This window comes from Lathamus discolor, chromosome 13 (assembly GCF_037157495.1).
Source record: "Lathamus discolor isolate bLatDis1 chromosome 13, bLatDis1.hap1, whole genome shotgun sequence".
Classification (NCBI taxonomy): Eukaryota; Metazoa; Chordata; class Aves; order Psittaciformes; family Psittacidae; genus Lathamus; species Lathamus discolor.
This window is the reverse complement of record NC_088896.1, coordinates 11,928,783-11,954,402: the sequence shown is the minus strand read 5'-3', so window position 1 is coordinate 11,954,402 and position 25,620 is coordinate 11,928,783. Positions and strand designations below refer to the sequence as shown.

Genomic DNA, 25,620 nt, shown 5'->3' with positions numbered 1-25,620 from the left:
CTGGGCTCTCTTGGAGCTGCGGTGGCATCGGCACAGCCAAGCCCCGCTCCTCATGTGGCTGAGCTGGCACCGGCTGAGTCACGGTGAGCCTGGGTGGCTGCGCAGAGCCCACACCAGCACCCATCCAACCGACCACCTTCAGCACATGCAGCCGGTCCTGGCTGCGGGAGGAGGATGCGCTCGAGGCCTTCCTGATGCCGGCCAGGGGCAGTGGTGGCTTTGGTGAGTGGGAAGGGATGAAAGGACCCGGCTATTGTGGCTGGGGGTGGCAGGGTGCCCCCCCTGAGGCAGCACTGGCGCCCAGCATCCCATCGCAGCCTGCATGCAGGAGCCCAGCACAGCCCGTGCCTGGGGCAGGATGGGATGAGAGTAGGAGAGGGGTAGAGGACAAAGGCAAGGTTGGAGTACGGGTGGAGCTGGAGGATGGGGTTGGGGATGAGGTGAGGGATGGGATGATTCATGGGCCTAGGTGGGCACAACTCGGCTCCCCATCTCCACCGGTACCCCAGGCACGGTCCCACACACCCTGCTTGCCCAGGTGCCAGCCCCGGTGCTCAGCCCCAGCAGCTCTTTGACACAGCCAGGAGAGGACTGAGCCCAACCCCAGCCGCCCTCCTCACACCCAATTCCTGACATTGCTGTGAAAGAGAACACCCCGAAGAAGAGCTGAGGCCCAAAGCCCCAGTGCGGCTCCCCCCAGGCATCACCCGGGCTGCAGCAGGGACAGTCCCACCCCAGCAGAGCCCCATGGGCAGCCAGAGGCACAACGGGGCTGCATCCCAGCACGTGCCGGCCGGCGAGCAGCACCTCGTCCTGATTAGCAGGAGCGATGACCCCGCTCCGGCTTCCCGCTGCTCCGTCTGGGGCCGTGGTTAATCCCTCCCGGGGCAGACACCAGCTTGAGCCGCGATCTCTGCGCGGCGGCTGCCAAAAGCCCCCTGAGCCCCTGACCTCCTTCCCAGCAGCCAAGGGGCTCCTCCGCTCATCCCGCCTAATCCCAGGGCTGGGAATCGGGGTCCTTGGTTGGGGTTCTTTAGCAGAGCCCGCTACAACCACAACAGCAAAGAGCCCCGCTAAGTGCCCGCGGTGGGCAGGGCCAGGGCTGGTGGCAGCCCCGGTGTCAGGGGACCCCGGCGCGGCAGCGGGCGCAGGCATCCATCCGGTGAAAATCCGCATCCCGGTTATGCAACGGCACTGATTTATTCATGCCTGAACCGGGCACTGGCCTAGAAATTAGCCCGGGTGACGCTGGCGAGGGGCAGGGCTGGGAGGAGGCTGGAGGAGCAAGTCCCACGGGAGGGCTGAGCCCTGGGGGAGCGGGGCCAGGCATGTATGGCACACCGCGGACCGCGCATGGGTGCGCACCGCACCACCGGTGATGCCAGACGGGGCACGGGGTGCTGCCGTCGTCGATAGGGCCAACAGGGCACAAACCCCCCCGGAGCGGCAGGGACGGGGTTCGTCCCCTCTTCTCCCACACCAGATTTCTCCTGGCTCATGAACGGAACCGGGGCAGCTTTGGTTTAAGCGCAGAGCCGGGGCCGGGAGCAGGAGACGGCAGCAGGAGGCTCGGGGGGGCCCGAGCAGAGCTGGGACGGGGCGGAGGACGGAAGCGGCGCTCAGGAAACGCTCGTTGGAAAGAGCAACAACAGCGAAACGAGCTCCGTGCCCGGCCTTTCCCGGGAAACCGGGATGAGGGCTCCTCCCTTGCTGGGATGGCAGAGGGGCAGCCTGGGCAGGGGGAGCCAGGCTGGCGGTGCACAGACTGCTATGGCCAGGAGGGAAAGGAGCTGAGCGGGCCCCAAGCACCCTTACATGGGCATTCAGGGGTTACCCGCACCCCGCATCGCCCCGTGCCAGGATAAATGCCAGCAGCAGGAAGCAGCGAAGCTCCGCTGAAGCTTCCTGGGCTGACAACGGGTCCCTGCACACCTCATCCTGCGGCTCCGCAGCCCCAGGGGGAAGGGGGCTCTGGCAGCGCTGCCGTGGGGGGAAGGAGCCCACAGCCCCCCCCCCATGGCCCAGCTGAGCGGATGGGAAAGAGCCTGGGACTGGGATGAGCAAAGATCCGCTCCCCCCCGCGCCGAGCCCCAGCCTCCTCCCGGGAAAGGGCTGCGGAGGAGCAGTCGCACGCTCCCTGCCGAGAGGAAACAGATGCCGCCGGCCCGGCCCTGGTGCTTCCCCTCGCTGTCACAGCCGATGAGAGATGTGCAGGTACCAGGGGCTGCGGGACCACATCCTGCCCCGGCCCGGCTGGTGAAGGGTGCTGGGTGACTGCAGGAACTGAGGATCCCAGCCTCAAAAACCCGAGGAGAGGAGGCTCCTGCCATGGGGAAGGGCTCAGGCTGCAGGAGCAGAGGTAGGGAGGGTCGCGCCATGAGGAAGGGCAGCTCATGCCCTGGCACCGCTACACACGGGGAGGGACAAAGAAACAGCAGTGGTGGATGCCAGCGGGGCAGAGGCTTCCCCCATTCCCAAGGGACAAAACCCAACCAACAGCTGTAGAAACCAGCACAGCTTTGTCTTGAGAACACAACCACGGAGCGCATGGAGGCTGCCGAGCGCCCCGGCAGGGCCCACGGCACCAGCACCGGCACGCGGCTGTGGCAGAGGGAGGGCCGGGCCCCACGCACCCAAGCACTCAGTTGGGGGTCAGGAGCTGCTTGCGCTGCTGCTCCAGGAGGGCTTCCAGGCGCGTGGCTCGCTGCACGGCCGCCTGCAAGAGAGCACGGAGAGCTCAGAGCAGCCAGGGCAGAGCCGCAGCACCAGCGCAGCACCGGCCCCGCACTCACCTCATACTGCCGCCGAAGGGTGCTCACGCTCTCCTCCTTCCTCAGCACCGCTGTCTTCACCCTGAGCAGAGGCACACAGAGGGGCTGAGGAGCCCAGCACCAAGCAGGGACTGGCCCCGTGCCCCAGAAGGGCGATTCCAGCACTGCGGAGCACAGCCCCTCTCCTCCAGGTGCTGCAGCAAGCCAAAGGGCTACTATGCACTAGAAGCATCCTAATCCCCTTGGTGAGCGCTATGTAGTTTGGATGGAGTCAGCTATAGGAAGAAGGGGACATCAGCCTCACAAGAGTGAATTAACAGCACCGCAGGGAGGGGATTTTAAGTTTCTTCCCATTTCTCAAGGCCACGGTTGCTGCCTCATGGGTGGACTCTTCCCCACAGCTCCCAGAGCACCAGGCTTTGTTCCAACCTTTGCCAGGCTGCACACAAGGGATGGAAGCAGAAAGGGGATCCCTGTTACCTCACACTCAAGGTATGAGCCTGGCTCTCGGGGAGTGGGAAGCCCTCAGCAGGATCCAGGAAAGCCAGCGAGCTCCATGTGCTCTACAAGAGCCTCCCTGCTAGAGCAGCTCTGCACAGACAGCGCAGGAGGGAGGGCTCTGCACCACGCAGCCACAGCTCCCGCAGGAGACATTGCACTTCCCATTCCCATTCTCCTTTCACTTGCAAAATTCCTCCTCCGCAGGCAGACACAAGGGAAGAGGAAGCCTTATGTCAGTGCCTGACACAGAGCCCGGCTCCCAGCACCATCTCCACACTGAGCACAGGATGGAACCCTGCTCCCACAGCCAACAGCCCGGAGCCCCAGTGCACTTTGGGGGTGCCTCAGCACCCCTGAACCTCTGTGGTACCCACAGCAGAACCCTGCAGGAGCTGACCATGAGCCTGGCTGCTTGCGGGGCCCCTGCTAAAGAACCACCCCTGAGCTGCGCACCACTGGCCTCTCCCGCAGGAGCCCTCGCGCTGCTCCAGCTCCTGTGTCCTCAGGCACGCAAGGGAGCAGCCCCGGGGACAAGGCTGACCCAGAGCAAGTCCCAAGGAGCAGAGGATTCGGGGTGGCTGAGCAGGCAGCTCGGGTGAGACCCTGCTGCCCATCCTGCCCTGGAAGCCAGGCCTGAGGATGCAGCGCTGCAGGAGCACACCTCGGGCCAGCTCCGCACCCGCAGCCCCAGGCAGGAGCCCAGCCTGGGCAGCCTCACCTCCTGTGAACCTCCTCCAGCTCTTTGTCCTTCTCCTGCTCCAGCCTGTCCAGCTCCAGGCGCTGCCGCGTTCTCATCTCCGCCATCTCCGCCTTGAGCCGCTTGTTCTCCTCCTCCATCCCCGCGAGCCTGTCGGTGAATTCCTGCCGGATCACCTCGGCCAGGCTGCCCCGCTCCTGGGCCAGCTCGTCCCTCATCTGCAGCAGGGACAGAGGGGACATGGAGGCACCGAGAGGGCAGTGCAGGGGGACAGAGCCAGGCCAGGCTCTGCTCCACACTCACCTTGCGGATCTCCTCCACCTCCTGCTCCTTGTGCTTCAGCAGCCCCTGCAGCCGGATGCTGTCCCCCTCCAGCTCTGCCAGCCGCCCCTTCAGCTCATTGCAGCGCTCCTGCAGCTTCCGTTCGGATCTCTCCAGCTCCTGGAGCTCCACCTCGTACTTGTCTCGGATCCTCTTGATCCTAATGGCAGGAAAAGGCAGGCTCAGCCCGGTGCTGCCAGGAGCACCCCAGCCACCTTCACAGCTCACACCCAGAGCTCACTGGAGAGATGCTGTGGGGACAGGGGAGGGATCACCCCCAAGGAGTTGGGGCATGCAGGCTCCCTTCTCCCTCTCACCGGTTCTCTGCCGCCCTCTCGCACTCCTCCTTGGCCAAGGACGTGTCGGCCTCCAGGCGCCGGATCACCAGCTCGATCTCTTTGTCCCTCTCCTTTTTCACCTCCTCCCGCAGCTCCCGCTCCCGGGAGAGCAGCCAGGCTTCCTGGGAACACGGACGGCAAACGCTGCCTCTATCCCTCTCAGAGCCCAAGGGTGGCACTGCTGGAGAAGGGCAGCCCTTGCCGTTACCTCCTTCTTCACGTAGCTCGCCTCCCAGGCCTGCTTCTCGACCTCCAGCCGGTCCTTCAGCTCCTTCACTTCGGCCTATGGAGAGACAACAGCAGCTCAGCCTGGAGCAGCCCCAGCACCCTCGCGGTGTGGATGGGGGGCTCAGTGGTGCCAGCACGGCTCGGCACAGCCATGTGCTGGGGGTTGGACTGCTCACACCCAGGAACAGAGGTGAGGGCAAAACCAGACCTGGTGCCGCCGCTCCTGCTCCTCCTTCTCCTTGGCATACTCCTCCTTCAGCGCCCTGGTGAGGGCCGAGCTGCTGGCCTCCAGCTGCTGCCGCAGCTCCTCCACCTCTGCTCTCTGCCTGCCCACACACAGACACAGCTCCCAACGTCTGCAGCTCCCGGTGCCTGCAGCAGCCCAGCCTCACAGCCCCCTCCTCAGGCTGCTCCCCATGGCCCTCCTCAAGCCCAGCCCTCGTCCCACCAGGATAAACCCAGCTCTCTCCATCGCTCTCACCTGGCCGCTTGCTGGCTGAGCCGCTCCTTCTCCTCAGCCACCTCTGCATAGAGCCGGCGCCGCTGCTGCTGCAGGGCCTGCTCCTCCTGCTCCAGCTGCTGCTCACACCTGAGGGGCAGAGCAGCCTCGGGGGTGGGCCTGGCTTTGGGCATTCATTCACTCCCCACCTTGCCCCATCCCATCCCTTCCACAGCCGAGCAGGAGCTGCTCTGGTGCTGGAGGATGCCCCTGGCTCCCACCTCGGGCTGGTGGGGAGAAAGGGGCTGCTCCCCTTGGGTACGAACCGCTACAAGCAGCAGGAACACGGGTGCTGGAACCACCCGATGCTGCAGGGCCTCACCTCTGCCGGGCCCGCTCCCGCTCCCGCAGGCTCTCCTCCTCCTTCTCCCGCTCCAGCAGGCCCCGCAGCTCCTCTGCCTGCCGGCCGTAGCGCTGGGCCGCCCGCTGGTCCGACTGCAGCAGCTCGGCCTCGTGCAGCATCTTCAGCTTCCTGATGTCCTGCTTGTGCTTGGCGATGAGCTTCTGGATCTCCGGCTCCAGCCCTGCGGCAGCAGGAAGCACCGTTACTGCTCAGGGCTGTCCGGACCCCAACACCGGGGCCCTTGGCCAGCTGGGGAGCAGGCTGCGAACATCAACTCAGCAAAGAGGGGCTGGCGAAAGACGAGGATGAGCACGCACGGGTTCCCTTGCCCTCTGCAGGCAGGGACCAGCACGGATGTGACTCCTGCAGCAGCCCAGCTCCAGCCGCCGAGGGAACGCGCTCGTACCTTTCACAGTGATTTCTTTGATCTTTTTGGTTTTCTCGTCAATCCACTTCTCCCGCCTGATCTTCTCGGTTGCGCTCATCAGCTCCTTCAGCTTCTTAATCTCCTGTTTGGAAGCAAAGGAGAAAACATCAGTGACAAGCTGGGGGAGGAGAGCCCGGTGAGCGAGGAGGAGGTTGCAGGCAGGAGCAGGCAGCCCGAGCCGCACGGAAGACCCAGGCACGTTCTCCCAGTCCAGAGAAGCAGCCGTAAGCCCTCCCCGTGCCTTTTCCTGTCATGGGATGGGGCTGCTGCTGCCACAGACCTTGAGCGTGGGGGAAAAAGAGCAACACCCCTGGGAAAGCAGAGGCTGGCCAAGGCATGAGAGCACCTACGGAGAGGAGAACCTGGGGCTGCGGACGGGCCCTGTGTGCAGGGCAGCCTGGCTGTGAGCAGATACAGGGTCATGTGTGAAGATGCTTTCTCCTTCAGCCTTCCCTCTGCCTGGCATGGAAGACCCTCTGAGAGCAGAACAGACAGACAGGGACCCCCAACACCACGGTACCACCACAGACCAAGCTCCTGCATGACCCAAAGGCTGCACAGCCCCGGCTGTCACTTCCTCCTCTGCCTGCATTTACCTCCTCAGCTCTCCTCTCCAGCAGAAGAGCTGGAGGAAAACCCAAGCCCTGCTGCCCACAGAGCTTTTCCCCAACACTCCCATCAGCAAAAGCCAGTCAAAGCACTCAACCATGTATTTCTATGCTGGGCTTTCTAGTGAGAAACGCCAAGGGAAGCACCAGCCTGGGCGGAGGCAGCTCCGTTTCAGCATGGGTAGGTGATGTCTGCATGCAGGGCACGGGACACGTCACAGCTCCAGAGGACTGGGTAGCTGGACACCCAGGAGCTCGTTGCCTGGCCACTGTGCAGAGAGGAGCAGGAAATAGCAGGGGGGTGCCCATTAGGGGAAAAAAGGGCAGGAAATCAGCACAGGAAGACTGGGAGAGCCTGAAGGCAGCAGCTGAGCACGGGGCCTGGGGAGATGGGGCTGCTGCATGGACTGATCCTGCTGCCGAGTGTGGAGCTCCCAGCTCAGCCCTGCTGCCCGCAGGCGCCCGCTGAGCTGGAGCGGGCCAGGGGGTGAGAGCAGAAGCACAAAACCAGAGCAAAGACCACATTTACCTGGGAAAAGGGGCCCAAAGTGCGCCAGACCTGGGGAGAAAGAAAGGAGGGGATGGAGAGAGAAGGGGAATCGCAGAGTCATGGGGGAGAGGGGAGATGGCAGAGAGGCAAAGCCGAGCAGCCAGGTGTATGAGAGCCACGGGCAGGGCGGATGAGGGGCAGGGAGCCCATGCACGGTCAGGAGCCTGCTCTGGTGACCGGGAAGCCTTACAGGAACAAACATCCCCGCCATGCAGAGGAGGCAGGGAGCCACATGGCAGAGCCAGGAACAGCGACAACCAAGGGGCCACAGAGCACAGAGGGGTCCTGGGCTGCTCCCAGTGCTGCTGCCCTGCTGCGAGTGGGAGCGAGAGGGAATGAGGCACCTCCTCGGCCCCACAGAGGCTGCAGCAGCAAAAGCAGCCCCGACCAGCCTTGGGAAGGGGCCCCTTCAGGCGCCCAGCACACTGTGCTGGCCTCTAACCCTGGCCTGGGCTCAGCAAGGCCAAGCGAGCCCTGGCTGTGTTTGCACGAGTGCATCTCTGAACAGGCTCAGACCAATGCAAACACTTCAGAGCCCCGGGCACGAGCTCTGCTGCAAGGCCAAGAGGGAGCAGGGAGCAGGGCAGCAGAGCCAGGATGAGCCCAGGGCTGAGCTGGGAGCCAGAGGTGCTGCCTCCCTGCCAGGGCACAGGGCGAGCTGAGCTGTGTCTGCGGGAGCTCTCTGCATGCTCCCCAGTGTGGGAGCTGGTCAGGAAACAGCCCAGCAAACCCGCAGAGCGCTGTTACTACTGCTTGTACATCCCATGTGCCCTTATCGCTGTTTAGCTTCGAGAGCATCCCTGTTCCCAGCTAAGGACGATGCGGACAGAGGTACAAATTCCTCTGTGGAATCGGGTTTGTGCCAGCGCCTGCTTCCACCTCTGCCAAAGTGAGGGGCCCTGAGCAACCCCCAGCCAGGAGAGAGCTCTGCCCACAGCAGGATGGGTGGGAAGGGTCTTCCCAAGCAGAGCCCCTGGGAGCCAGCACTGCCTCCTAGTCCCATGCATCTGGCATTGGGTGGCAGAAGACAGCAGCTTCCTAGAGAGCCAAGGGAGATCTTTGTGGCCGACACAGACCTTCTGTGCACAGAGAAATGCTCCCCAGAACAATGGGACCCCAACAAGGTGAGAGAGACCGTACAGCTCTGGGGCAGACCCCATTTGAGCGAGACCAACCGACTTCGGCCATGGCACAAATCCTCTCCCTGCTCCAAACCTTCCCCATCCCCTCACCAGCTCGTGCTGCTCCTGCATCTGGGTGATCTTCTTGCTGTACTTCTGGTCCACTTGTTTCAGCTCAGCTACCACGGCCTCGCACTTCTCACTCAGCACCTTCTTATCTTCAATGAGCTGCGCAGGGGGAAGCGAAGGCATCAGCAGGGGGGCAGGGTAAGAGCCACCTCAGCTTCTGGCTCCAGAAGCGCAACTCTGAGTTGGGATGAAGGATTACCTGGTCGATGAAGGCCAGATGCCTCTGGATAGCTGCCTCATACTGTTCCCTCTGCAGCCTAAGCTGGTGGCCAAGCTCCTTCTCGGTCTGTTTGACGTGCTGGACAGTCAGTTCCCTCTGCTGAGCCTTTTGGATGTAAGGAAGGAAGAGCCACAAGACATTAGGAGGAGAAGTTACACCCACCCCATGTGCACAGAAGGTATCTCTTGAACCTGGAAGGCACTGCTGGGCCAGAACGAGGAGGAACAGAGCTAAATCAAAGCCTGGCACTCGCACCTCCTGCCTGCTGTCAGCAGGAACCCCAAACCCCCAGGGGACAGAGGAGCCGGGAGCTCAGCCCAGGAGCACCGCACTGCTTCGCTGGGGACACACACGGGAAGCCCTGTTCAGAGCCCTGACCTTGTGCTTTGAAGCCACTGCCCCAAGGAACGTGTGCTGAGGGCTCCGAGCCCTCACCCCCCGGAAGCGAGCACGCGTGGCCCACGCACCAGCGCGGTCTGCAGCAGGCTGATGGCTCGCTTCTTCTCCTCCACTTCCAGCTTCAGCCTCATGATGGAGCTGGTGACCTCTGTGGCAACAGCCGACGCCTGCTCCAAGTGAGCCAGATCCTCCTCCGAGAGGAGACCCTGCCAGAGCGAACAAAGGCATTAAAACAGCGTGGGCACCACCTGGCACCAGGACAAGGAGGCAGCAGATCCCCCCCCACCAGGGTCCTGACCCCCATCCAACACAGATGGGCTCTTGCTCCAGCACTCACCTCCCGCTGCATGGCCGAGGCGGCCGACCTGGGCCTCTCCTGCTCCGACTTCTCCATCTCATCCAGGAAGCTGATGATGCTTTGGAGCTTGGCCTCCGAGAGCAGGGCCCCGTCCTCGGGGACCCCCGGGGAGTGGTTCAGCTTCCCAAACTTCTCCAGGTTATCCGCAGTCAGGGAATTGGAGCTGGGCTCCTGCCGGGCAGACACAGCTCCGAATGAGCACCTGGGGGAAGGCTTGGGAGAAGAGGTGCTGGTTCTTCCCCGTCCTCCCACTGCACCCCAGTAACCAGCCCTACCCTCTGCGCTAACCCCAGTCCCGCCACAGCCCTCGCATGGTTTTGCTTCTCCTTGTGAAGGCCCAAGCCCTGCCTGCGCAAAACTGAACCCCTCCAGCCCCTTCAAACCCCTCCAGCACCTTCTCTGGCAGTGACCCCGCTGCGTTTCTCCCCCTCCACCACACAGCAGTGCTGGAGGAGGCAGCCCATGGGGGAACCTGCCCTCACCAGGCAGCCCTTGCTGCCCAGGGGTGGATGTAACCAGGATGAGCCCTCTGCTCACCCCGTCTATCCAGGCGTATCTGTCCTTCTTGAAGAGCTTCGGTGGGGGCAGCAGCTCGGGCTCTTCCTCCAACAGCCTGAGCGTGTCCAGCAGCTCATTGAGAGTGACTTTGGACTGAGACCTGCTGGCAGCAGTCACCGTCTCCAGGTCATCACCACCCAGCTCCCTGGAGCTCACATCCTGGGGACAGGACACCACCTTGCAGTGAGTTTGCTGGATCTTTCTAGAAGTCAATGGAGGCTCCAAAGCTGCCCCAGCAGAAAGGCTCATCCAGGAGCAAAGGCAAAGGCAGACCCACCTGCAGCTTCTCCTCTGCCCCTGGGTGCTGCGAGGGCACAGAGCCAAGGTCTGCGGGGCCACTTTCTTCTGGCTCTGCAGCTCCTGGATGGAAATTGGCCCCTGCAGGAACCAGAGTGTTCTCAGGCACTTGCAACGCGCAGCCCCTTCGAGCTGCTCCTCCATCCTCCTCTCCCCTCACATCACACACGGCTCCAGAGCATCCGAGACCTGCAGCAGCGACTCACCAGCATTGTTGGCTTTGGTGACGCTGCTGGCGGGGCTGACGTTCCTTGCAGAAGCAGGCTTGGCTGCCTTCTTCTTTGGTACCCTTCTGCTCTCCTTCACCAGAGCAAGCTCTTCTTCTGCCAAGCACTTTGCATCCAAAGCCTTTTGGGCCCTTTTCTGGTGCAGCTCCTGCAGGGACACACGAGCCATCAGCGTCCTGCCCAGCCCAGGCTGTGCTTTGACACATACCTGCACTGCTCGAAGTGCTAGCAAGCGAGAAGCAACAACCCGCCCGCTTGCTGTGAAGGGTTAACAAGGACAGCTCTGCGGAAGGGAGAGCACAGGAACAGCGGCTCCGCTCTTCAGGGCTCCCAGCCTCCTGCCAGCTCCACATGTGCACAAGGGCTGCTCACATGCCCCTGCACAGGGACCTCTCCTGCTCCATGAGAGCCTCCAGATCCCGAGGGCCGAGCACTGCACGGCCCAGCGCTGCCGCAGGGCCCCGGGGGCTGCCTCAGCCCAGCCTTGGGAAGCCCCTCCAGGCACAAGCACGTGTGTGCAAGGCTGCTGGAGCGCTCCGCTCTCCTCCAGCTGCTCCGTGGCTCCCCAGGGCCCCACTGAAACGCGATTCCATTTAGGGCAAAGAGAAACTGGGGTTTAAAACAGCTTCAGCTTAAGAGGAGCCAACACGGAACAGCCCAAGGGCCGTGCCAGCCCCTCCTCTGCGCCCCAGCAGCACCAGCCCTTCCCTGCTGCAAGAACAGGGCGCAGATGGCGAGGGGCTCCCTGCCAACAGCACAGAGCAGCCTCAGCCCATCCCGGAGCGCCCCTGCTCCCGAGGAGCATCCCTTTGCCAGCCCCTCCAAGGGGCTGCAGTCCCGGTGTCCCTGCTCCACAGGGTCACCCTTTCCCCCAGAAGCTAGATGGAAACCAGCAAGCTGCGAATGAGCTGCCAAGGCTTGGCAGGAGCGCAGCGAGGAGCTGCTCTACAGCACCTCCATCTCCATAGGGAGCGCTCCATTTCCAAGGCTGGCTCTCACCCCGCTTTGTGCTAAGCACACAGGGATGCAGGGCAGAGGCCCTCGCACTGCCTCACCAACAGTGCCCTGCAGCCACGAGGTCCTTGCCTCGTCCCTACCTGGATGGCAGCGCGTCGGGCCAGGCGCGCCTTCTCCTCTCGGATCTTGCGGCGCTCCTCGTCCTTCCTCTGCTGCAGATCCAGGATATTCCCTTCCTCCATGTGCTGCTGCCTTTCCTTCCAGAGAGGAGGGCCACAAACCGTTACTGAGAGCTCTCAGCACCCACCACCCTCAGCAGAGGAGGGGCGAAGGGCCCAATGCACCCGAGGTCACCCCACATCCAGGCTTCCCATCCCCACAACCCTCCCCTCCCTGCAGGTGAAGAGCCCTCAGGAAAGCTTTGCTTTAGAGCAGCTTATTTTCTATAGATACTAAATGCAATTATTAGTCATCTGGGTCTGCAACTATGGAGGAGACAAGGCCTAAAAATAGCCTCTCACATGCCAGAGCTACGGAACTTTTCGGTATCGGGATAAATAATTAAACACAAAGAAACACAAATAGCTGCGGATGAGTCGTCACTCCCGACGGAGCCAACCCGTTCCTGGATCACTGGGATGAGCCCAGACAGGGCTTCCCTCCTCCGGCCACCAGCGTGTCCAAGGCAGTGAGAGCTCAGCGCATTTGTGCTGCTGGTGCCAAGCACCCGCCTGCTTGTGGCTGAGGGAGCTGCGGAATGGGGCTGTGTGGTGCTGAGCCCAGCCTGAGCTCCCCATGGAGCCGAACGCGGGCTGTGCCCTAAAGCACCAGCACAGCTCTGCAGGGACAGGACCCTCCTGGCTCTCTGGTCTGCGAGGGGCTGGCTACACGCAAAGCCAAACCCTCATCCGGATGGCTCAGGTCTCTGATGGAGGGGCTCAGACTCCCCAGCAGTGAGGGGAGGGGACACGGGCGCCAGCAGGGTCCATGCTGTGCGGATCACGCAGGACTCACCTGCCTTTGGGAAGCCAGCAACCGCCCCAGCGCCGCGGCTGCCGCCCTGTGCCGCTGCGAGTGGCGCCGGTACCAGCGCTGGATGGTGACAGCGGCCAGGTTCACCTGCTCGATGAACCTGGGGGAGGAGGAGGGTCAGCACAGCCCCATCCTGCTGCAGCACAGCCCCATCCTGCTGCAGCACAGCCCCATCCTGCTGCAGCACAGCCCCATCCTGCTGCAGCACAGCCCCATCCTGCTGCAGCACAGCCCCATCCTGCTGCAGCACAGCACGGCTGCTCACGCACAGCACCGGGACTTCTGTCCCGACTCAACATGGACTGACCTGGGGGAGGGAGGAATTTGTGCCTTGGATGACAAGGCTCAAAGAGCAGCGGATGGGGAGGGTAAAGCAGCCCCTGTGGCTGCTCTCAGAGGGACCCTTCCTGAATCTGAAGCCCCACAGGGCACGAACAAACCAGTTCCAGCTCCCCTGGGGCTCGCCCTCTGCCTGGCACCGTCCTCCTGCCTGTTCGCAGGACAGCGCCGGCTCTGCCTCACCTCTCTGCCTCCTCCTCGGTCACCTCCTTCCTCCGGGGCAGGCTGCTGCTGCTGCTGTTGTTGTTCCGGGTCATGATGTTGTTGCTGGAGAAATTCTTCTGCGACTTCACGAAGCTGCTTTCGCCATCCTCGTTGGAGGTCGCTTTGACAACATTGCTAAGGCAGAACACAAAGTGCCCTGGCACCATCCTGCCCGTCCCACGGCACATGTGCACATGAGCAGGGGGGCAGCACGGCCTCCCAGCCAGGACCCCACTGCACGTACTTGAGGGAGCTGGGTGCCTGGTTGGAGCTCTTGGGCGCAGGGCCCTTCTCAGTGGTGGAGTAGTTGTTGTGCACCATGGTGGTGACACAGTTGCCCATCGCGCCCTTGTTGCTCCTATTGTGGAGAGGAGAGGAATTAGGACTTGCTGGATCCAAAAGGAACATCATGCACGAGCAGGGGATGCTCCCTCCACTGTAACCCTCAACCCACCCATGACCATCTGGAGCATCTCCCAGGGTGAGGAGCCGGCTCCCTAGAGCTCACTACTTGGTAGCTGTTACCTGATGCATGGACAGACACAGCCCAAGCAGACCTAAGAGCCGCCTCTTTAGGCTGTTTCACACATGGCCTTGGCTCACGTCTCTCCTGGCCCCAGAGGGTCCCTCTCTTACCTGTTGTTTGCAGTGAAGTTGGCTGCCAGGAGCATGGTGGCCTCTTTCCTCCTCATGCCCGCGGGTGGCTCAATGCCGCGGGCTCCGGAGGGGCCTGGGAACGCTCGTGGTTGATCATCCTGCATGGAGCCAGCAGGAGGTAAGGGCAGGCAAAGCTCCAGCCCCAGGGCCTCAAACACCTCCTCCCTCACAGCCCACTTTCCCCCCACAAAAGAAACCTCCATTCCAAGCACAGCAGCCTCCAGACTTTGCCTCCCTCTGCCAGAAGCATGGAGGTGATGGGACAAAGGCCCTGGGGCAGAGCAACTGGAGCAGCAGCCGAGCGCTTTGGCCATTCAAACAGTGCCGGCTTTGAGTGCAGGCTGAGGAAGGAGCAGCCTGGCCACCACGGACGGACCTCGCTACCCTTGGGTCCAGGGAAACCCTCCCCCTCCTCCACCAAACCCCACCAGCTCCCAGGTGAGCAGAGCTGCTGCAGCCGCCGTCCTCACCAAGATGTTCCACGTGGTGCTCTTCTCCGGGCCGGTTTTGCTCGGGCTCGACCCTTTCCTTCTGCCCCCAGAACTGCCCTCGAGGAAGGTCGGGAGGTCCCCTGCCTGCTCGGAGCTTCAGCACGAACCCAGGCAAGGCAGAGAGGAGAGAACACGTGCTCTGGAGTGAGCGCCGCACGCAGACACACAGCGACAGGACAGGGCTCTCATCCTGCACAGGCTCACCCGCCGGTACCTGCGCGCGCTGTTCACCCGCTGGTTCACCTGCGTGGTGCTGTTGGACCTCCGGAGGTTGTTCATCGCCCGGGACCCTGCATCTTCCTGCGGAGGAGAGGGCCGAGCTCAGCAGCAGGGCCTGGGCAGCTCCCCTGCGACTCGGGCATCCTGAAACGGGCGCTGGGGTAGCGCTGCCCTTAGCACAGCCCCGACACGATGCTCTGGTACCCCCAGCCTCAGCCGGAGGCAGAGAGCGACGCCACCTCGCTCCCTCGTGGGGAGCCTGCAGCATCCACCAGGACAGGAGCCAGGAACATGGGAATGCCCAGGAGGAAATCGGTGCAGGGAGGTGAAAAGCAAGGCAAGGAAAAGAGTGAAGCCCGGTGCTTCCCTACTTGCTCTTTTGCATGCATTAAATCATTGACAAGAGACCTAACGAGCAGCTTATTGCTGAGGGTGACCAGAGCTGGGGAGAGCCCAGCACCGCAGCCCCCAGAGCTGCAGCTCCACCCTGGAGCAGCCCAGCGCTCCCCTCCCGAAGCTCTCCATGAACACGCGGATGTGCTACACGCTTCCAAGGGACGCCAGGACCCCCCCACTGCCACCTCCCACCCCCGGCTCGGCCCAGCTGCAGGCAGAGCAGAATCCACGGAGGCAGCGGGGCCTGTGCAGGCGCTGCCCGAGCAGCGAGGGGATGAAGGCCTCACCGGAGCGTTCCTCTTGGCTTTGCCGTCGGCAGTGACCGAGATGGAGCGCGCCATGTGCTTGGCAGGGGACGCGCTGCCGGGGCGCCGCGCCATGGGCGCGGGGAAGCCGGTGAGGCTCAGCTCCACACCTGCAGCCCCAGCGCCCTGCGAGGAGCAGCTGCTGCGGGCGCTCTTCATGCTCCAGCAGGAACAAGGAGCCCTGGAAGCAAAGCACAGACGCAGGAGTGAAGGCGCGGGCCGAGCGCCCAGCCCCGCGCTCCCCGCTGCAGCACCGGGCGCTGGGACCGCTTCCAAACGGGACAAACGCCTCCCTCCGCGTTCCCACTCGCCAGAGAGCCCCGAGCCCAGGCCTGGGGGGGTCCTGACGGGCTCGCACTGCTCTGAGCCAGCACCCGCCTGTCCCCGGGCCAGCAGGATGAGTGCACAGACAAAAGCCGCGCTGCCCACCCCGGGCTCCCCCATGCAGAGCGCGGCTGCAGGAGGACCCCGTGAGTCCGGAGCACCCTCTCCTGCTACAGCCGGGTTCAGCTGCCCCCGTGCCCTGCGCGGAGCCTGGGGCAGCACCGCCCTGGGGCATCCTTCCCGCACCCAACGCTCCCCGCCTCTGCCACGAAGCCGCCCGGAAGCAGCCGCAGGGAGAGCTGAGCCCCCCCGGCTCAGCAGGCAGCGCGGCCACGGCTGCACCCGCTGCACCCCCTGCGGCAGCGCTGCCCGGGGCCGCACCGCCCCCGGCAAACAGCGCTGCCCCCCGGGTGCCGCCAGCGGAGCCGCCCCAAAGCCCTGCCCCGGCAGGCCCGGCTTCACCCCGCCCCGGCGCTGCCGCGGGCCCCGACAACCCCGGTAAACAAAAGGCTCTCAATGGAAACCGCCGGGACACACACGGGGGCCCAGCGCGGAGCCCAGCCCCGGGCACGCAGCCCCGCGCCGGGACCCCGAGGACGCAGCCCCCCAGGGCCGTGCCCAGGCCCCCGCAGCCCCCACGACCCCCGCGCCCCGGCTCCGCAGCCCGCACGCAGCAGGGGCCCCACGGGAGCGGCTCCGGGCAGCGAAAGGGACCCGGGGGGGGAGGAGGGACCCGGGCCCGGGTCGCGGCTCCCCCGTACCGGGCGCCTCCGCTCAGAGCAGGCCCCGGCCCCGCACCCGCTCCGGCCGCCGCCACGCGCCCCGCCCCGGCCATTGCAGGCGGTGGAGGGAAGTGGCAGCCAATGGGAAGAAAGGGGCGGGGCGAGGAGGAAAGCGGAGATAGGCTGAGGAGGAAAAAGGGGCGGGAGGAGGGTGGGGCGATGGGGCGTGGCCTGAAGGAGAGGGGCGTGGCCTATGGACAACGAGACAATGTGATTGGCGAGGGGCGCGGCTTATGCGAGAGGGGCGGGGCTTGGGGCGGGGCTTTCCCCTTGGTGCACGGGGGCCCACAGGGCAGGGGCAGTGGGGCAGGCGGGAGCTCGGGTCAGGCTCCAGCAGCGGCGCAGGAAGAGTCACGAACGCCCAGGCCCAAGTGTGGGGTTTATTGGTGGGTCCCGGCCCCACTGCATCGATGCCTTCTCCCACCCCAGCCCCACGGCTGCCCGGGCTGGAGGCAGGGGGGCACCCAGGAGCACCCCCGAGGCATGTTGGGGTCCCCAAACCCCCTCCCCGGTGAGCCCCAGTGGGCTCCAGCACATCTCCAGCCCAGCGCCAGCACCGTTCCCCTCTGCCAGCCCCAAACGGGGGCTTTTGGCAGCAAAAGCAGCTCAAGAAACGTTGTAACCTGAGCAAAGGCCCGGCCCCCGTGGCCATATCGCACTGTGTCCCCCCCCAGCAGCCCCCTTCCCTCGTCCCTGTGGCCAGGGCACACAGGGCTGCTCTTCGCTTCTCCCCAGGGTGCCACGGTGGAATCCGGGGGGATTGAGCCCCCTTCCCACCAAGCCCATAGGGCCATGGCACAACAGGCCCCGCAGGGAGGGAGGGCAAAGCCCCCGCAGCCCCCCGGGAGCCCCACAGCAGCTACATGTTGAGGAAGGCGAAGGCCGACGGCTGCTGCTCAACCTCTGTGTCCATGTGGGGCTGGGACGGTGCCGGTGACTCTGCCAGGGGAGAGTCCTGGCGCAGCACGGCACCGCGAGGAGCCACCAGCTCCATGCCAGCAAAGAGGGACAGGCCACGGGGCAGTGCAGGGGCAGCCGCCACGTCCCCTGGCACCCCGCTCACCGCCTCCTGCCCGCAGGGACCGGCTGGCACCGTGGCACCGGGCTGCCCAAGGGTCTCTGCTTCCACTCCTGGCTCCTGGCTGCAGGCACCGGGCAGTGGGGCTGCGCTCAGCGGGGTGAGGATGCTCTCGCCGGGCAGCGGGGGGATGTCGAGCAGCAGGTCCCCAGGGCATGGGGCTGAGCCCGGGGGGAGGCCACAAGGGTCCGAGTCCAGGTGGGTGCCCTTTGGGGAGGGGTGGCCTCTGCAGAGAGCCTCGAACTGCCGCAGGATCTGCGAGGGGAAGAGTGGGATGGATTGGAATGAGAACGGCATCAGGAGGAGGATACAGCCCCAGCCCCATCTCCCAGTAGAGACTGCCCTGGGGTCCAGAGCTGGCTCTTGAGGATCACATCCTCCAGGCTCCCTGTTCCTGGGAGAGAGGAACAATCCCCCCCCTTGGCACACACAGGGAAGCATTCCCAAGGGCTGGGTGTCTCCAAGGATGGGAAAGCCACTGCCTGGAAGCTGCCCTGGGGAGGGGACATGGGGACACCCCAGGAGTCACCTTCGTTGCTCGGTTGGCGACAGGGCCGGGGCTGCCCTGGCTGAGCTGCTGCAGCTGCTGCCGCGTCACGGCGAAGATCTGGTCCAGGGAGAGCAGGTCCGAGCACATGAGGGAGGAGATGGCACCCATGGACCTCTGCAGGAGGAGAGCGCGGCTGAGCCGGGGCGGGCAGCACCGGGCACCCCGCGGGCAGCACGGGTGCACAGCGGGGCCGCGCTGCGCTCACCATGCGGACGCTGTCACTGGGGTCCTGCAGCGCCCGGCTCAGCAGCTCCAGCACCACCTCGCAGTTCAGCAGCCCGCATCTGGCCATGGGACAGGGGTTACGGCAGCACCGGCTGCACCGGGACCCGTCCCCCTCCTGCATTTCAGCCCCAAGGTCCGTGCCAAGGCAGCCAAGGGGGTGAGAAGGGCTCAGGCTGCTCCTAGAAGCCCCTGCAGTGCTCCCCATCCAGCCCCACCGCACCCATGGGCCTCTCGGGGCACTTACTCCTTGACGAAGTGCTGTGCTTCCTCCCTGGTGAGGAAGACCCTGGCGCCGCGGGTCAGTGCTGACACCAGGCTCACCTCCCGCACGCAGTCACCCAGGCTGTCAGCGTCCACCCTGCACCAGGACATGCCTTGGGGGGGGACAGGAACCAGCCCTGCTCCCTCCAGGGGTTCCAGTGCAGACACCCCCCTCCATGGGCCAGGAACCCCCCAACACCTCCCCTGCCCCTGGCTCCGCACACCCAAGGATGAGGCCAAACATCCCAGGAGGAACAGACCAGAGCCTCTGGATTAACGAGGGCACGGCTGCCGGGGACGAGGGGAGCACCTCGCATGGCCCCAGCAGAAGGGGACCCCCGAGCCCCCGCTCCCACCTCTCGGCCGCGTGGCTCAGCTCCCGGCTGGCTCCGCAGTGGCTGTCGCTGCCCGATTTGCTGCAGGAGTCCGAGGTGCGGCTCAGGTCCCCGATGCCCTGCGAGGAGTCCTGGGAGCTGTGCCCGCTGTCCGCCTCCTCCCAGCCTCCTCCGGCCAGCCCCGGCTGGTGCCTCACTGCAGGGACACAGCGGGGACGCGCTGACCCCAAAGAGCCTCGCATGGGGAACCCCCCCAACCAAGCCCCCCAGGAGCTGCCCCAGCCCAGCATGGGGGGGAACCTACCCCGGGTGCCGTGCGCTGCGGTGGCTGCTGGCGGCTGCCCAGCCGTGGCGGGGCTCCGGGGAGGTGACGGGGCTCTCACGGGCTCGTAGGTGTCCTCGTGGAGGTCCCCGTGGCGCGGCCGGTGCCCCCCCGGGGACGGGAGCACGGCGTGGGCCACAGCCTCGGCCGCGCGCTGGATGGTGCTGAGCAGGGCCTCCCCTGGGGAACCTGGGCACGGCCAAGGCTTGAGGTGATTCACTGGACAGCCCCAGGGCACCCAGTACCCTGCAGGGGACAGTGGGGACGCCCCGCAGAGAGGAGCCCCCATGGCACAGACCAGACTTGTGGCTGGATATGGAAGGGTGAGGAAACCTGGGAGCTACAGGGATGTGCCACAGGGACGAGCGGCCTCCCAGCGCCCTGTCACACCCCCCGGCAGGCAGTGACACAGCAGAGCCACCCATAAACACCCACCGGTAACCGGTAACCACGCAGGGGTCACCGGCTGCTGGGAGCCTGCTCTGACCCCAGGCAGGACCCAGGGCTGCAGCAGGGACGCAGCCGGGGCAGCACCAGGACTTACCAGAGCTCCTCTCAGTGCTGTAGCCGAATCCTTGCAAGGAGCCGCAGGGGCTGGAGCTGGAGCCCATGCCTGGGGGAGCCATAAAGCACAGACGGGGTCACCCTCTGCTGCTGATCCCCCCTTTGGGAGCGCAGGGCAGGAGCCGGGTGCAGGGCAGTGCCCCTTCGCGCCCCCAGCCAGGCTCTGGCCAGAGCTGTGGGGCATCCCCAGACGAAGGGGCCCACAGTGGGGCAGGGGAAGCAGCCAAGCGCCCAGCACCAGGGCTGGGGCACCCTGCCCTCACCCCTACAGCCCCCCTGCCCAGGGGCCCCTCTGCACACCCGCGGCTCCAGCCAAAGGGACCGTGCCCACGGGGGTGACAGGGCCGCGGGGCTGCACTCACCCGCGGGAGGCAGGGTTCGGGCGGAGGGGGCAGCGGGCGGGGGCAGCGGCGCATCCGAAAACAGGACCGTGGCCAAGTCCTGCGGGGCAGAGGAGCGAGGGCTGGGGAGCAGCAGGGAGCCCTGCCTGGGGGCTGGGGCAGAGCGGCCCCGCAGCCCCGCACAGAGCCCGAGCAGCGCATGGAGCGCAGCGGGAGCGGGGCTGACGCTCACCTGCGCGGCCACGCGGACCTTCTGGTTCAGGCTGTTGCCGTGGAGGGGGTCCGGGGGCCCAGCGAACACTGCAAGGGCCGAGGCGGGGAGCGCTGGGGGTGACCCGGCTCCCGGCACCGGGCACGACCCCGGCCCTGGTCAGGGCTCGGTCCCCCGGCCCCCGTTACCTGCGGCCTCCCGGATGATGCAGGCGCTGCCCTTGAGCTGCAGCAGGAAGTGCGGGGAGCCCTGGGCGCAGGTGTGCAGCAGGAGCTTCAGCACCTGCGGGGAGCGGGGGGGTCACGGCTGCCCCAGCGGCGCCCAGCCCCGGGGCTCCGCACCCCCGTACCTTCAGCTTGACGTGGCAGGAGCCGCTCTGCAGCCGGCCCAGCAGGAACTCCAGCAGGCACCGGCTGCTGCCGGCCGACTCGTGCGAGATCTCTGGGGCCCGGTGAAGGATCCTGCTCCCCACGGCCGCCCCGCCTGACACCGGCTCCAACCACCCCCCCCCGCCCCGGCCCGGCCCGGCCCGGCCCCCGCCCCGGCCATGGAAGGATACTGGCGATCTCCTCGAACAGGTACCCGGGGCAGGGCGCGTCGTCGTCCGCGGTGCCCCTGAGCAGCACCGGCAGCTGCGGGAGAAGCAGGGGGTGAGGGGCGCTGCGGCAGGGACCGGGCCCCCCCCGCTCCCCGCTGCGCGGCCCGTACCCGGCTCAGAAAGCTCAACCGGTCCCGCAGCGGCGCCGCCATGACAGCCCCTGCCCGGCCCCGCGGCTCCGCCCCCCGGGGGGCGCTGAGCACCAATGAGAGTGCGAGAAGCTGCCGCTCGGGCCAATCACCGGCGAGGAAGGGCAGAGCTCCGGGAGGAAGTGGTTCAGGACAGTGATGCCGGCGGCGACAGGGCGGGAGATAGGATGTAAACAACCGGCACCTGCACCAATCAGGAGGGGCCCGGGAGGCGGGCGCCGCGCTTGACCAATCCGCGCTTACGAAAAGCCGATCTGTCCAACCCGGGAAGGGCGAGAGGACGACCTTCCCTCAGCACGCAATCAGAGATCTAGAGCTATTTGATTGGCGCACCCTTCTCCTATCAGCGAGCCGGAGGGGCGGGCGCTCGGCTTTTCCCAATCAGAGAGCTCATCGCTGTGACGAGCAGGGCAGGCAGCCAATCGCCGCTGCACCACTATGGCGGCGCCCAGGCCGTGAGGCGGTGGTAGCGGCAGCCATGTCGGGCCGGGGCGTGTGGCTGCGGGCGCGGCTGCGGCTGCGGCGCTTCCCGGCGCTGCTGTCGGGCTGCGGGGAGCAGGTGGGGCCGCGGCGGGGCGGGGGCAGCGGGGCCGGGGCCGGTCACGGTGCGGGCCGCCCGGTGGCACCCACTCCGTGTCGTTCCCTGCAGGCAGCTGCCTACGGGCGGTGCGTGGCGGCGGCGGCGGCGGGGCCGGCGGAGCTGCGGCGGGACGCGTGTCTGGAGGAGTTCCGGGCGCTGCGGGACTGCTTCGCGCGGGCGGTGGGTTCCGGTCCCGGTTCCGGTCCCGGTGCGGGGCCTCGTTCCGCTCTGAACCGCGGCTCTTTGCAGGCGAAGGCGACGCCGAAGTGAGGCGGTGCCGGCCCCGACGCCAAACCCGGCCCGGTTCGTCCGGCACCGGAGCTGCTGGAGGGGACCGAGGTCCGCGCTGGCCCGGGCGGGAGCAGCCGCTGCCGCTTCCCGGAGCCCCTGCGGCCCCTCCCCGGCCTCCATCCCGTGATCCAGCCCCGCTGCCGGCTCCCGGTGAGCTCCTGCTTCACTCAACAGCGAAACGTCCTCCGAGCATAAACCCCGCGCCCCCTCCGTACGGCCGCAGCCCCGCGCCCGGCCGAGCCGCTCTCTTCCATTTAACAAGAGAACGTCGATCAAAACGCTTCAGCTGATTTTATTACGGGCTCAGCCTCCCTCCATCCCCCCCCCAGCATCCCGTCCCCTACGAGCGGTTCCTGGTGGGTCACGCAGCCCCCGCCACCTTCCCGCCCGGCTTGGGATGCCCATGGGAATGTCGGGAGCATCTTTGGTCCTTTGTGTGCACACAGAGGCTTCACGCCAACAGACACGGGCAGGGCTGACCCTCGCCCTGCCCACAGGTAAGAAGGAGCCGATCCGGGTCCAGCTCCCCATGGAGCAGCACTGGATGCCGGCTGCGTTGCTTGTGCTTTGGGCCAGCGTCATGGAGAAGCAACTTGGTACCACAGGGACAGCCCTGAGGGTTAAGGCCATGAGAGTCACCAGGAAGCAGCCGGGGAGGGTCCCCCCCCCAGTCTGTGGCTGTTGCCCTGTGGCTCCGTGTTGTTTTAATGGGAAATTAAGACAAGATCCTTCCAGCAACAGGCACGCGGCAGCGGCATTCCCGAGTGCCCGGAGCCGAGCGTCCATAACCACCCGTCCCGGCTCCGTGCGCTCCCATCGGACACAAACGCACCGAGGCGCCTGGACCCAGGACACTTTGAGATGCAGCTATAAAAGCCAGCACAGTGATGAGGTCTGTAGGCTCCAGGCTGGGAAGTTTCAGCCGTTCCGGGGAGAGCTTTGGGATTTGATCTCTTACATTCACAAGTCAGGATGTGAAAACAAACCAAACCAACCCCCCCCCCCCCACAAAGGGATGAAGCGCTGCGAGCCTGAACCCAACCGGGGCTCCCAGAGCAGCTCTTCCCTTCCTGGCTCCTCAAACGCATTTCCAGGGGCAGAGCACTGACATCTATGAATGGCAAACACAGGGAAGGGGCTGGAAGAATGCACAAAACACCGTGCTGCAGAGAGCAGAGGTAGGTAGGCTTGAGCTGAGCCCCCGTGGCTGCCCTTCCAAGCCATTTGTTCCCAAATGAGTCATTTCTTGCAGAAAAAGGAAGGGGGAGCAGGAATGTGCAGCCCCCGGGCTGAGCTTCCTAATGCACTTTGGACAGGAGAAGTCAAGCTTGAGAGCAGAGAGTTGAGCATCTGGGGAGGGGGGAGAGCAAAGCTCTGGGTTATTGCTAGTGTGTGGCCCCCACCCGAGTCCCTGGGAGAAGAGGCAGCACAACAGCAGTGGTTGTGCCCATTTAAGGCAGCGTTCCTACTAAACCGGGTTCCTAAACCACAGCTATCTCCTACACACGCAGGATTAACAGCTCCCGTTTGTGGAGAAACACCGAGGCATCGGCTGAGCTGGTCCTCACCTTGGCGCTTGGTGCTTCTCCATTCCCAAGAGGAGCGATCCCCTGGTTCCCTTCCTCCTGCAGCCCCTGCACTCTGCCCCACAGCCTCGGTGACAGAGCCCAAGTAGGCAGGGGAACCTCATGGATGCCACCTCGGTGACGAAAGGGGACTTGGGAGCTGGATGGAGAAGGCAATTCGATATGGAGGAGATGCTGAGAAGGTCCTGGAGGGCTGGCAGGGAACCGAGGCGGACGGCAGCCTCTGAAAGGCAGCACAGAGCAGCTTTGCTTTCACGGCTGCCACCTCCTCAGCTGCCCGCAGGAACACACAGGGAGGTGCCACCAAGAAGCCCCCGGTGCTCACAGCTCCAAGCAGACCCCATGGGCTGCATCCAAAGAGACCAAGCACCACCAACAGCGGCCAAACCCCATCTGGTTCCCTTGAGTCCCCCCGGAGCTCCGGGCCCCGCGGCCGCAGGCACCCACCGAGCGCGGCCGCCCCTCACGCTCTGTCCGGCCCCGGCACCTGCCTGATCTGGCGGCTGTGCAGCACCTGCGGAGCCCCCTCCACGTGCAGCCGCGTCTCCAGCGCGCTCCGCAGGTCGTTCACCTTCACGTCGGGCAGCGGGTTCAGGCCGATCAAGACCCCGGCGCCCCGCGCAGCCTCCCCATCCTCCTCCTCCTCCTCCTCCTCGGGAGGCAGCAGCTCCCGCCTCCGCCGCCGCAGGTCCAGGTCCGCCTGCAGCTTCAGGTCCCGGTTGGGTTTGATGTCGTGGTCCAGCCTCTGGTCCCCCTGGGCGGCTCCTTGCTCTGGCTTTGGGGCGGGAGCGTTCTCAAGGGCTGGTTTCTTCTCCCCATCGTTTGAGGCTCCTCCATCCCCGTGCCTCTGCTTGCTCCGCAGCCCATCCTGCAGGTCCTGGGCCACATCCACCACGTTATCCCGAGGAGCTTCTTCCTTCATGTCCCCTTTGCCAGCTGGGTCCTGCTGCCGCCTGCCACGGCCCTCAGCTCCCTCAGTGTGGGCAGCTCTTGGATGCTCCCGTAGGTGCTGCTCACTCTCTGCCACATTCCTCTTGCTGGAGGAGTCCAGCACAACTGCCAGGTCCTTGGCCTCCACCTGACTCAGTGCTTTGGCTTTAAGGTCTCTTCCTGAGTCTCTTTCCAGACTCTTTCCTGCTGCTCCCTGAACTCTGGCAGCCCCGAGCTGTTCTCTTTGGATGGGAGCTGTTGCTACTTCCACAGCTTTCAGGGAATTATTCTTGGTGTGGATGTCTCTCGCAGCTTTGGCTTCATGTTCTCCTCCTAAACCCTCCACCAACGGCTTCTTTTCTGGGTGGCTTCTGGCTGCTGGAATGTGTTGGGCATCCCCGTGCAGGGGATCCCTGTTCTCCAGGGGATTTTTAGCACCTCTGTTCTGCGGCAGCACCTTCTGCTCCTTGGGAGGGACCTCTGGAACGTCACGGCTCTTCCCAGCCTCCTCCTGCCTCCCCACAGTCTCCCTGCGCTGCTCAGTGGACTCAGGCTCCCTGCCCGGGCCCAGCGCTGGCTGCTCCGGCAGCTTCTTGCTCAGCACCTTTGCAGCAGGTTCCTGCTTGACCTCGAGGCCCTCATCCTCCCTGCTCCTGGAGAGGGGCACAGCGGGCTCCTGCTGCATCTCCGCTGCGGAATGAAAGGACACGTCAGAGCTTTATCTTACAGGTGTGAGATTCCCATCTCCTGCCACCACGGGACAGGAGAAGAGGTCACACCATCAATGGCCATGTGGGAGAAGGAGGGGAGCAGGGGGGAAAGTGTTATCGCTGTGCACAGGGGTTGGGAACCCCACCACAGGCACAGGAATGGCTTTTGCATGACTGTGCCATATGCCAAACGGATTGGGATTTCTCTTGGTCAGATTGCCTACAAGAAACCTGGAGAGGGGCTTTGGACAAGGGCCTGTAGGGACAGGCCAAGGGGAATGGCTTGAACCTGCCCGAGGGGAGCCTGAGCTGAGCTCTTAGGCAGAAGCTCTTCCCTGTGAGGGTGCTGAGGCGCTGGCACAGGGTGCCCAGAGAAGCTGTGGCTGCCCCATCCCTGGCAGTGCTCAAGGCCAGGTTGGACACAGGGGCTTGGAGCAAGCTGCTCCAGTGGAAGGGGTCCCTGCCCGTGGCAGGGGTTGGAGCTGGAGGAGCTTTAAGGTCCCTTCAACATAAACCAGGCTGGGATTCTGTGATGTTACAGCTGCTTTGAGCAGGGATCCGCCCATGGAGGGGTCGTGTTCTTTGACAATG

The 25,620-nt window shown here is 65.1% G+C and overlaps 4 protein-coding genes across 9 annotated transcripts in view; 1 reads left to right on the top strand and 3 right to left on the bottom strand.

Annotated features, from left to right (window-relative positions):
• Positions 1 to 2,500: 2,500 nt before the first annotated feature.
• CEP131 (centrosomal protein 131) lies at positions 2,501 to 15,859 on the bottom strand. 5 transcript variants are annotated; one of them, XM_065693715.1, is made up of 26 exons: positions 15,175 to 15,859; positions 14,487 to 14,572; positions 14,252 to 14,366; positions 13,761 to 13,879; positions 13,369 to 13,482; positions 13,104 to 13,259; positions 12,564 to 12,681; positions 11,690 to 11,806; positions 10,572 to 10,740; positions 10,346 to 10,446; positions 10,048 to 10,227; positions 9,490 to 9,723; positions 9,221 to 9,358; positions 8,733 to 8,858; positions 8,516 to 8,632; positions 7,263 to 7,292; positions 6,105 to 6,207; positions 5,678 to 5,879; positions 5,338 to 5,445; positions 5,065 to 5,182; positions 4,837 to 4,911; positions 4,608 to 4,750; positions 4,273 to 4,450; positions 3,991 to 4,187; positions 2,793 to 2,853; positions 2,501 to 2,716 (listed from the first exon to the last, which is right to left on the bottom strand). In XM_065693715.1, exons 1-26 carry the CDS (start codon positions 15,634 to 15,636, stop codon positions 2,642 to 2,644), a joined length of 3,642 nt encoding a protein of 1,213 aa, XP_065549787.1. In that variant the 5' UTR covers positions 15,637 to 15,859; the 3' UTR covers positions 2,501 to 2,641. The 5 variants fall into 5 exon arrangements, with proteins under 5 accessions (XP_065549787.1, XP_065549789.1, XP_065549788.1 ...); XM_065693717.1 differs by having other exon boundaries at positions 9,490 to 9,681; positions 15,175 to 15,853; XM_065693716.1 differs by lacking the exon at positions 7,263 to 7,292.
• Positions 15,860 to 16,664: 805 nt separating this feature from the next.
• On the bottom strand, positions 16,665 to 21,305 carry TEPSIN (TEPSIN adaptor related protein complex 4 accessory protein). Of its 2 annotated transcripts, XM_065693721.1 has the most exons (13): positions 20,894 to 21,303; positions 20,745 to 20,817; positions 20,535 to 20,626; positions 20,374 to 20,467; positions 20,207 to 20,274; positions 19,996 to 20,074; positions 19,614 to 19,682; positions 19,052 to 19,258; positions 18,769 to 18,943; positions 18,396 to 18,509; positions 18,132 to 18,210; positions 17,906 to 18,040; positions 16,665 to 17,631 (listed from the first exon to the last, which is right to left on the bottom strand). In XM_065693721.1, exons 1-13 carry the CDS (start codon positions 20,933 to 20,935, stop codon positions 17,158 to 17,160), a joined length of 1,701 nt encoding a protein of 566 aa, XP_065549793.1. In that variant the 5' UTR covers positions 20,936 to 21,303; the 3' UTR covers positions 16,665 to 17,157. The 2 variants fall into 2 exon arrangements, with proteins under 2 accessions (XP_065549793.1, XP_065549794.1); XM_065693722.1 differs by lacking the exon at positions 18,396 to 18,509 and having other exon boundaries at positions 20,894 to 21,305.
• A 30-nt stretch (positions 21,306 to 21,335) lies between these two features.
• NDUFAF8 (NADH:ubiquinone oxidoreductase complex assembly factor 8) lies at positions 21,336 to 22,081 on the top strand. Its single transcript, XM_065693723.1, has 3 exons — positions 21,336 to 21,491; positions 21,582 to 21,692; positions 21,762 to 22,081. The coding sequence occupies exons 1-3, from the start codon at positions 21,411 to 21,413 to the stop codon at positions 21,780 to 21,782; spliced, it is 213 nt and encodes a 70-aa protein (XP_065549795.1). The 5' UTR covers positions 21,336 to 21,410; the 3' UTR covers positions 21,783 to 22,081.
• Positions 22,082 to 22,417: 336 nt separating this feature from the next.
• SLC38A10 (solute carrier family 38 member 10) overlaps positions 22,418 to 25,620 on the bottom strand; it is a 34,143-nt gene continuing 30,940 nt past the window's right edge. The window contains exons 16-17 of the mRNA XM_065693720.1: positions 23,881 to 25,009; positions 22,418 to 23,612 (exon numbers count right to left, since the gene is read on the bottom strand). Of these exons, the coding sequence (XP_065549792.1) occupies positions 23,303 to 23,612; positions 23,881 to 25,009 (1,439 nt within the window). The 3' untranslated portion in view covers positions 22,418 to 23,302. The remainder of the gene's footprint in view (positions 23,613 to 23,880; positions 25,010 to 25,620) is intronic.

Bases quoted from the DNA above. Each gene is read 5' to 3' on its own strand.
- CEP131 (XM_065693715.1), bottom strand. From the start codon at position 15,636: ATGGGGGAGCCCGGGGTGGGCAGCGCGGCTTTTGTCTGTGCACTCATC. The intron at 13,260-13,368 runs GTACGTGCAGTG...GTTCTGCCTTAG, and splicing joins CAGGCACCCAGCTCCCTCAA to CAATGTTGTCAAAGCGACCT. The intron at 11,807-12,563 runs GTGAGTCCTGCG...CCTCTCTGGAAG, and splicing joins TGCTGGCTTCCCAAAGGCAG to GAAAGGCAGCAGCACATGGA.
- TEPSIN (XM_065693721.1), bottom strand. From the start codon at position 20,935: ATGGCGGCGCCGCTGCGGGACCGGTTGAGCTTTCTGAGCCGG. The intron at 20,468-20,534 runs GTACGGGGGTGC...CGCTCCCCGCAG, and splicing joins CCTGCCACGTCAAGCTGAAG to GTGCTGAAGCTCCTGCTGCA. The intron at 18,211-18,395 runs GTAAGTGCCCCG...TCCCATGGCCAG, and splicing joins GCACAGCACTTCGTCAAGGA to ATGCGGGCTGCTGAACTGCG.
- NDUFAF8 (XM_065693723.1), top strand. From the start codon at position 21,411: ATGTCGGGCCGGGGCGTGTGGCTGCGGGCGCGGCTGCGGCTGCGGCGC. The intron at 21,492-21,581 runs GTGGGGCCGCGG...CGTTCCCTGCAG, and splicing joins TGTCGGGCTGCGGGGAGCAG to GCAGCTGCCTACGGGCGGTG. The intron at 21,693-21,761 runs GTGGGTTCCGGT...GGCTCTTTGCAG, and splicing joins GGGACTGCTTCGCGCGGGCG to GCGAAGGCGACGCCGAAGTG.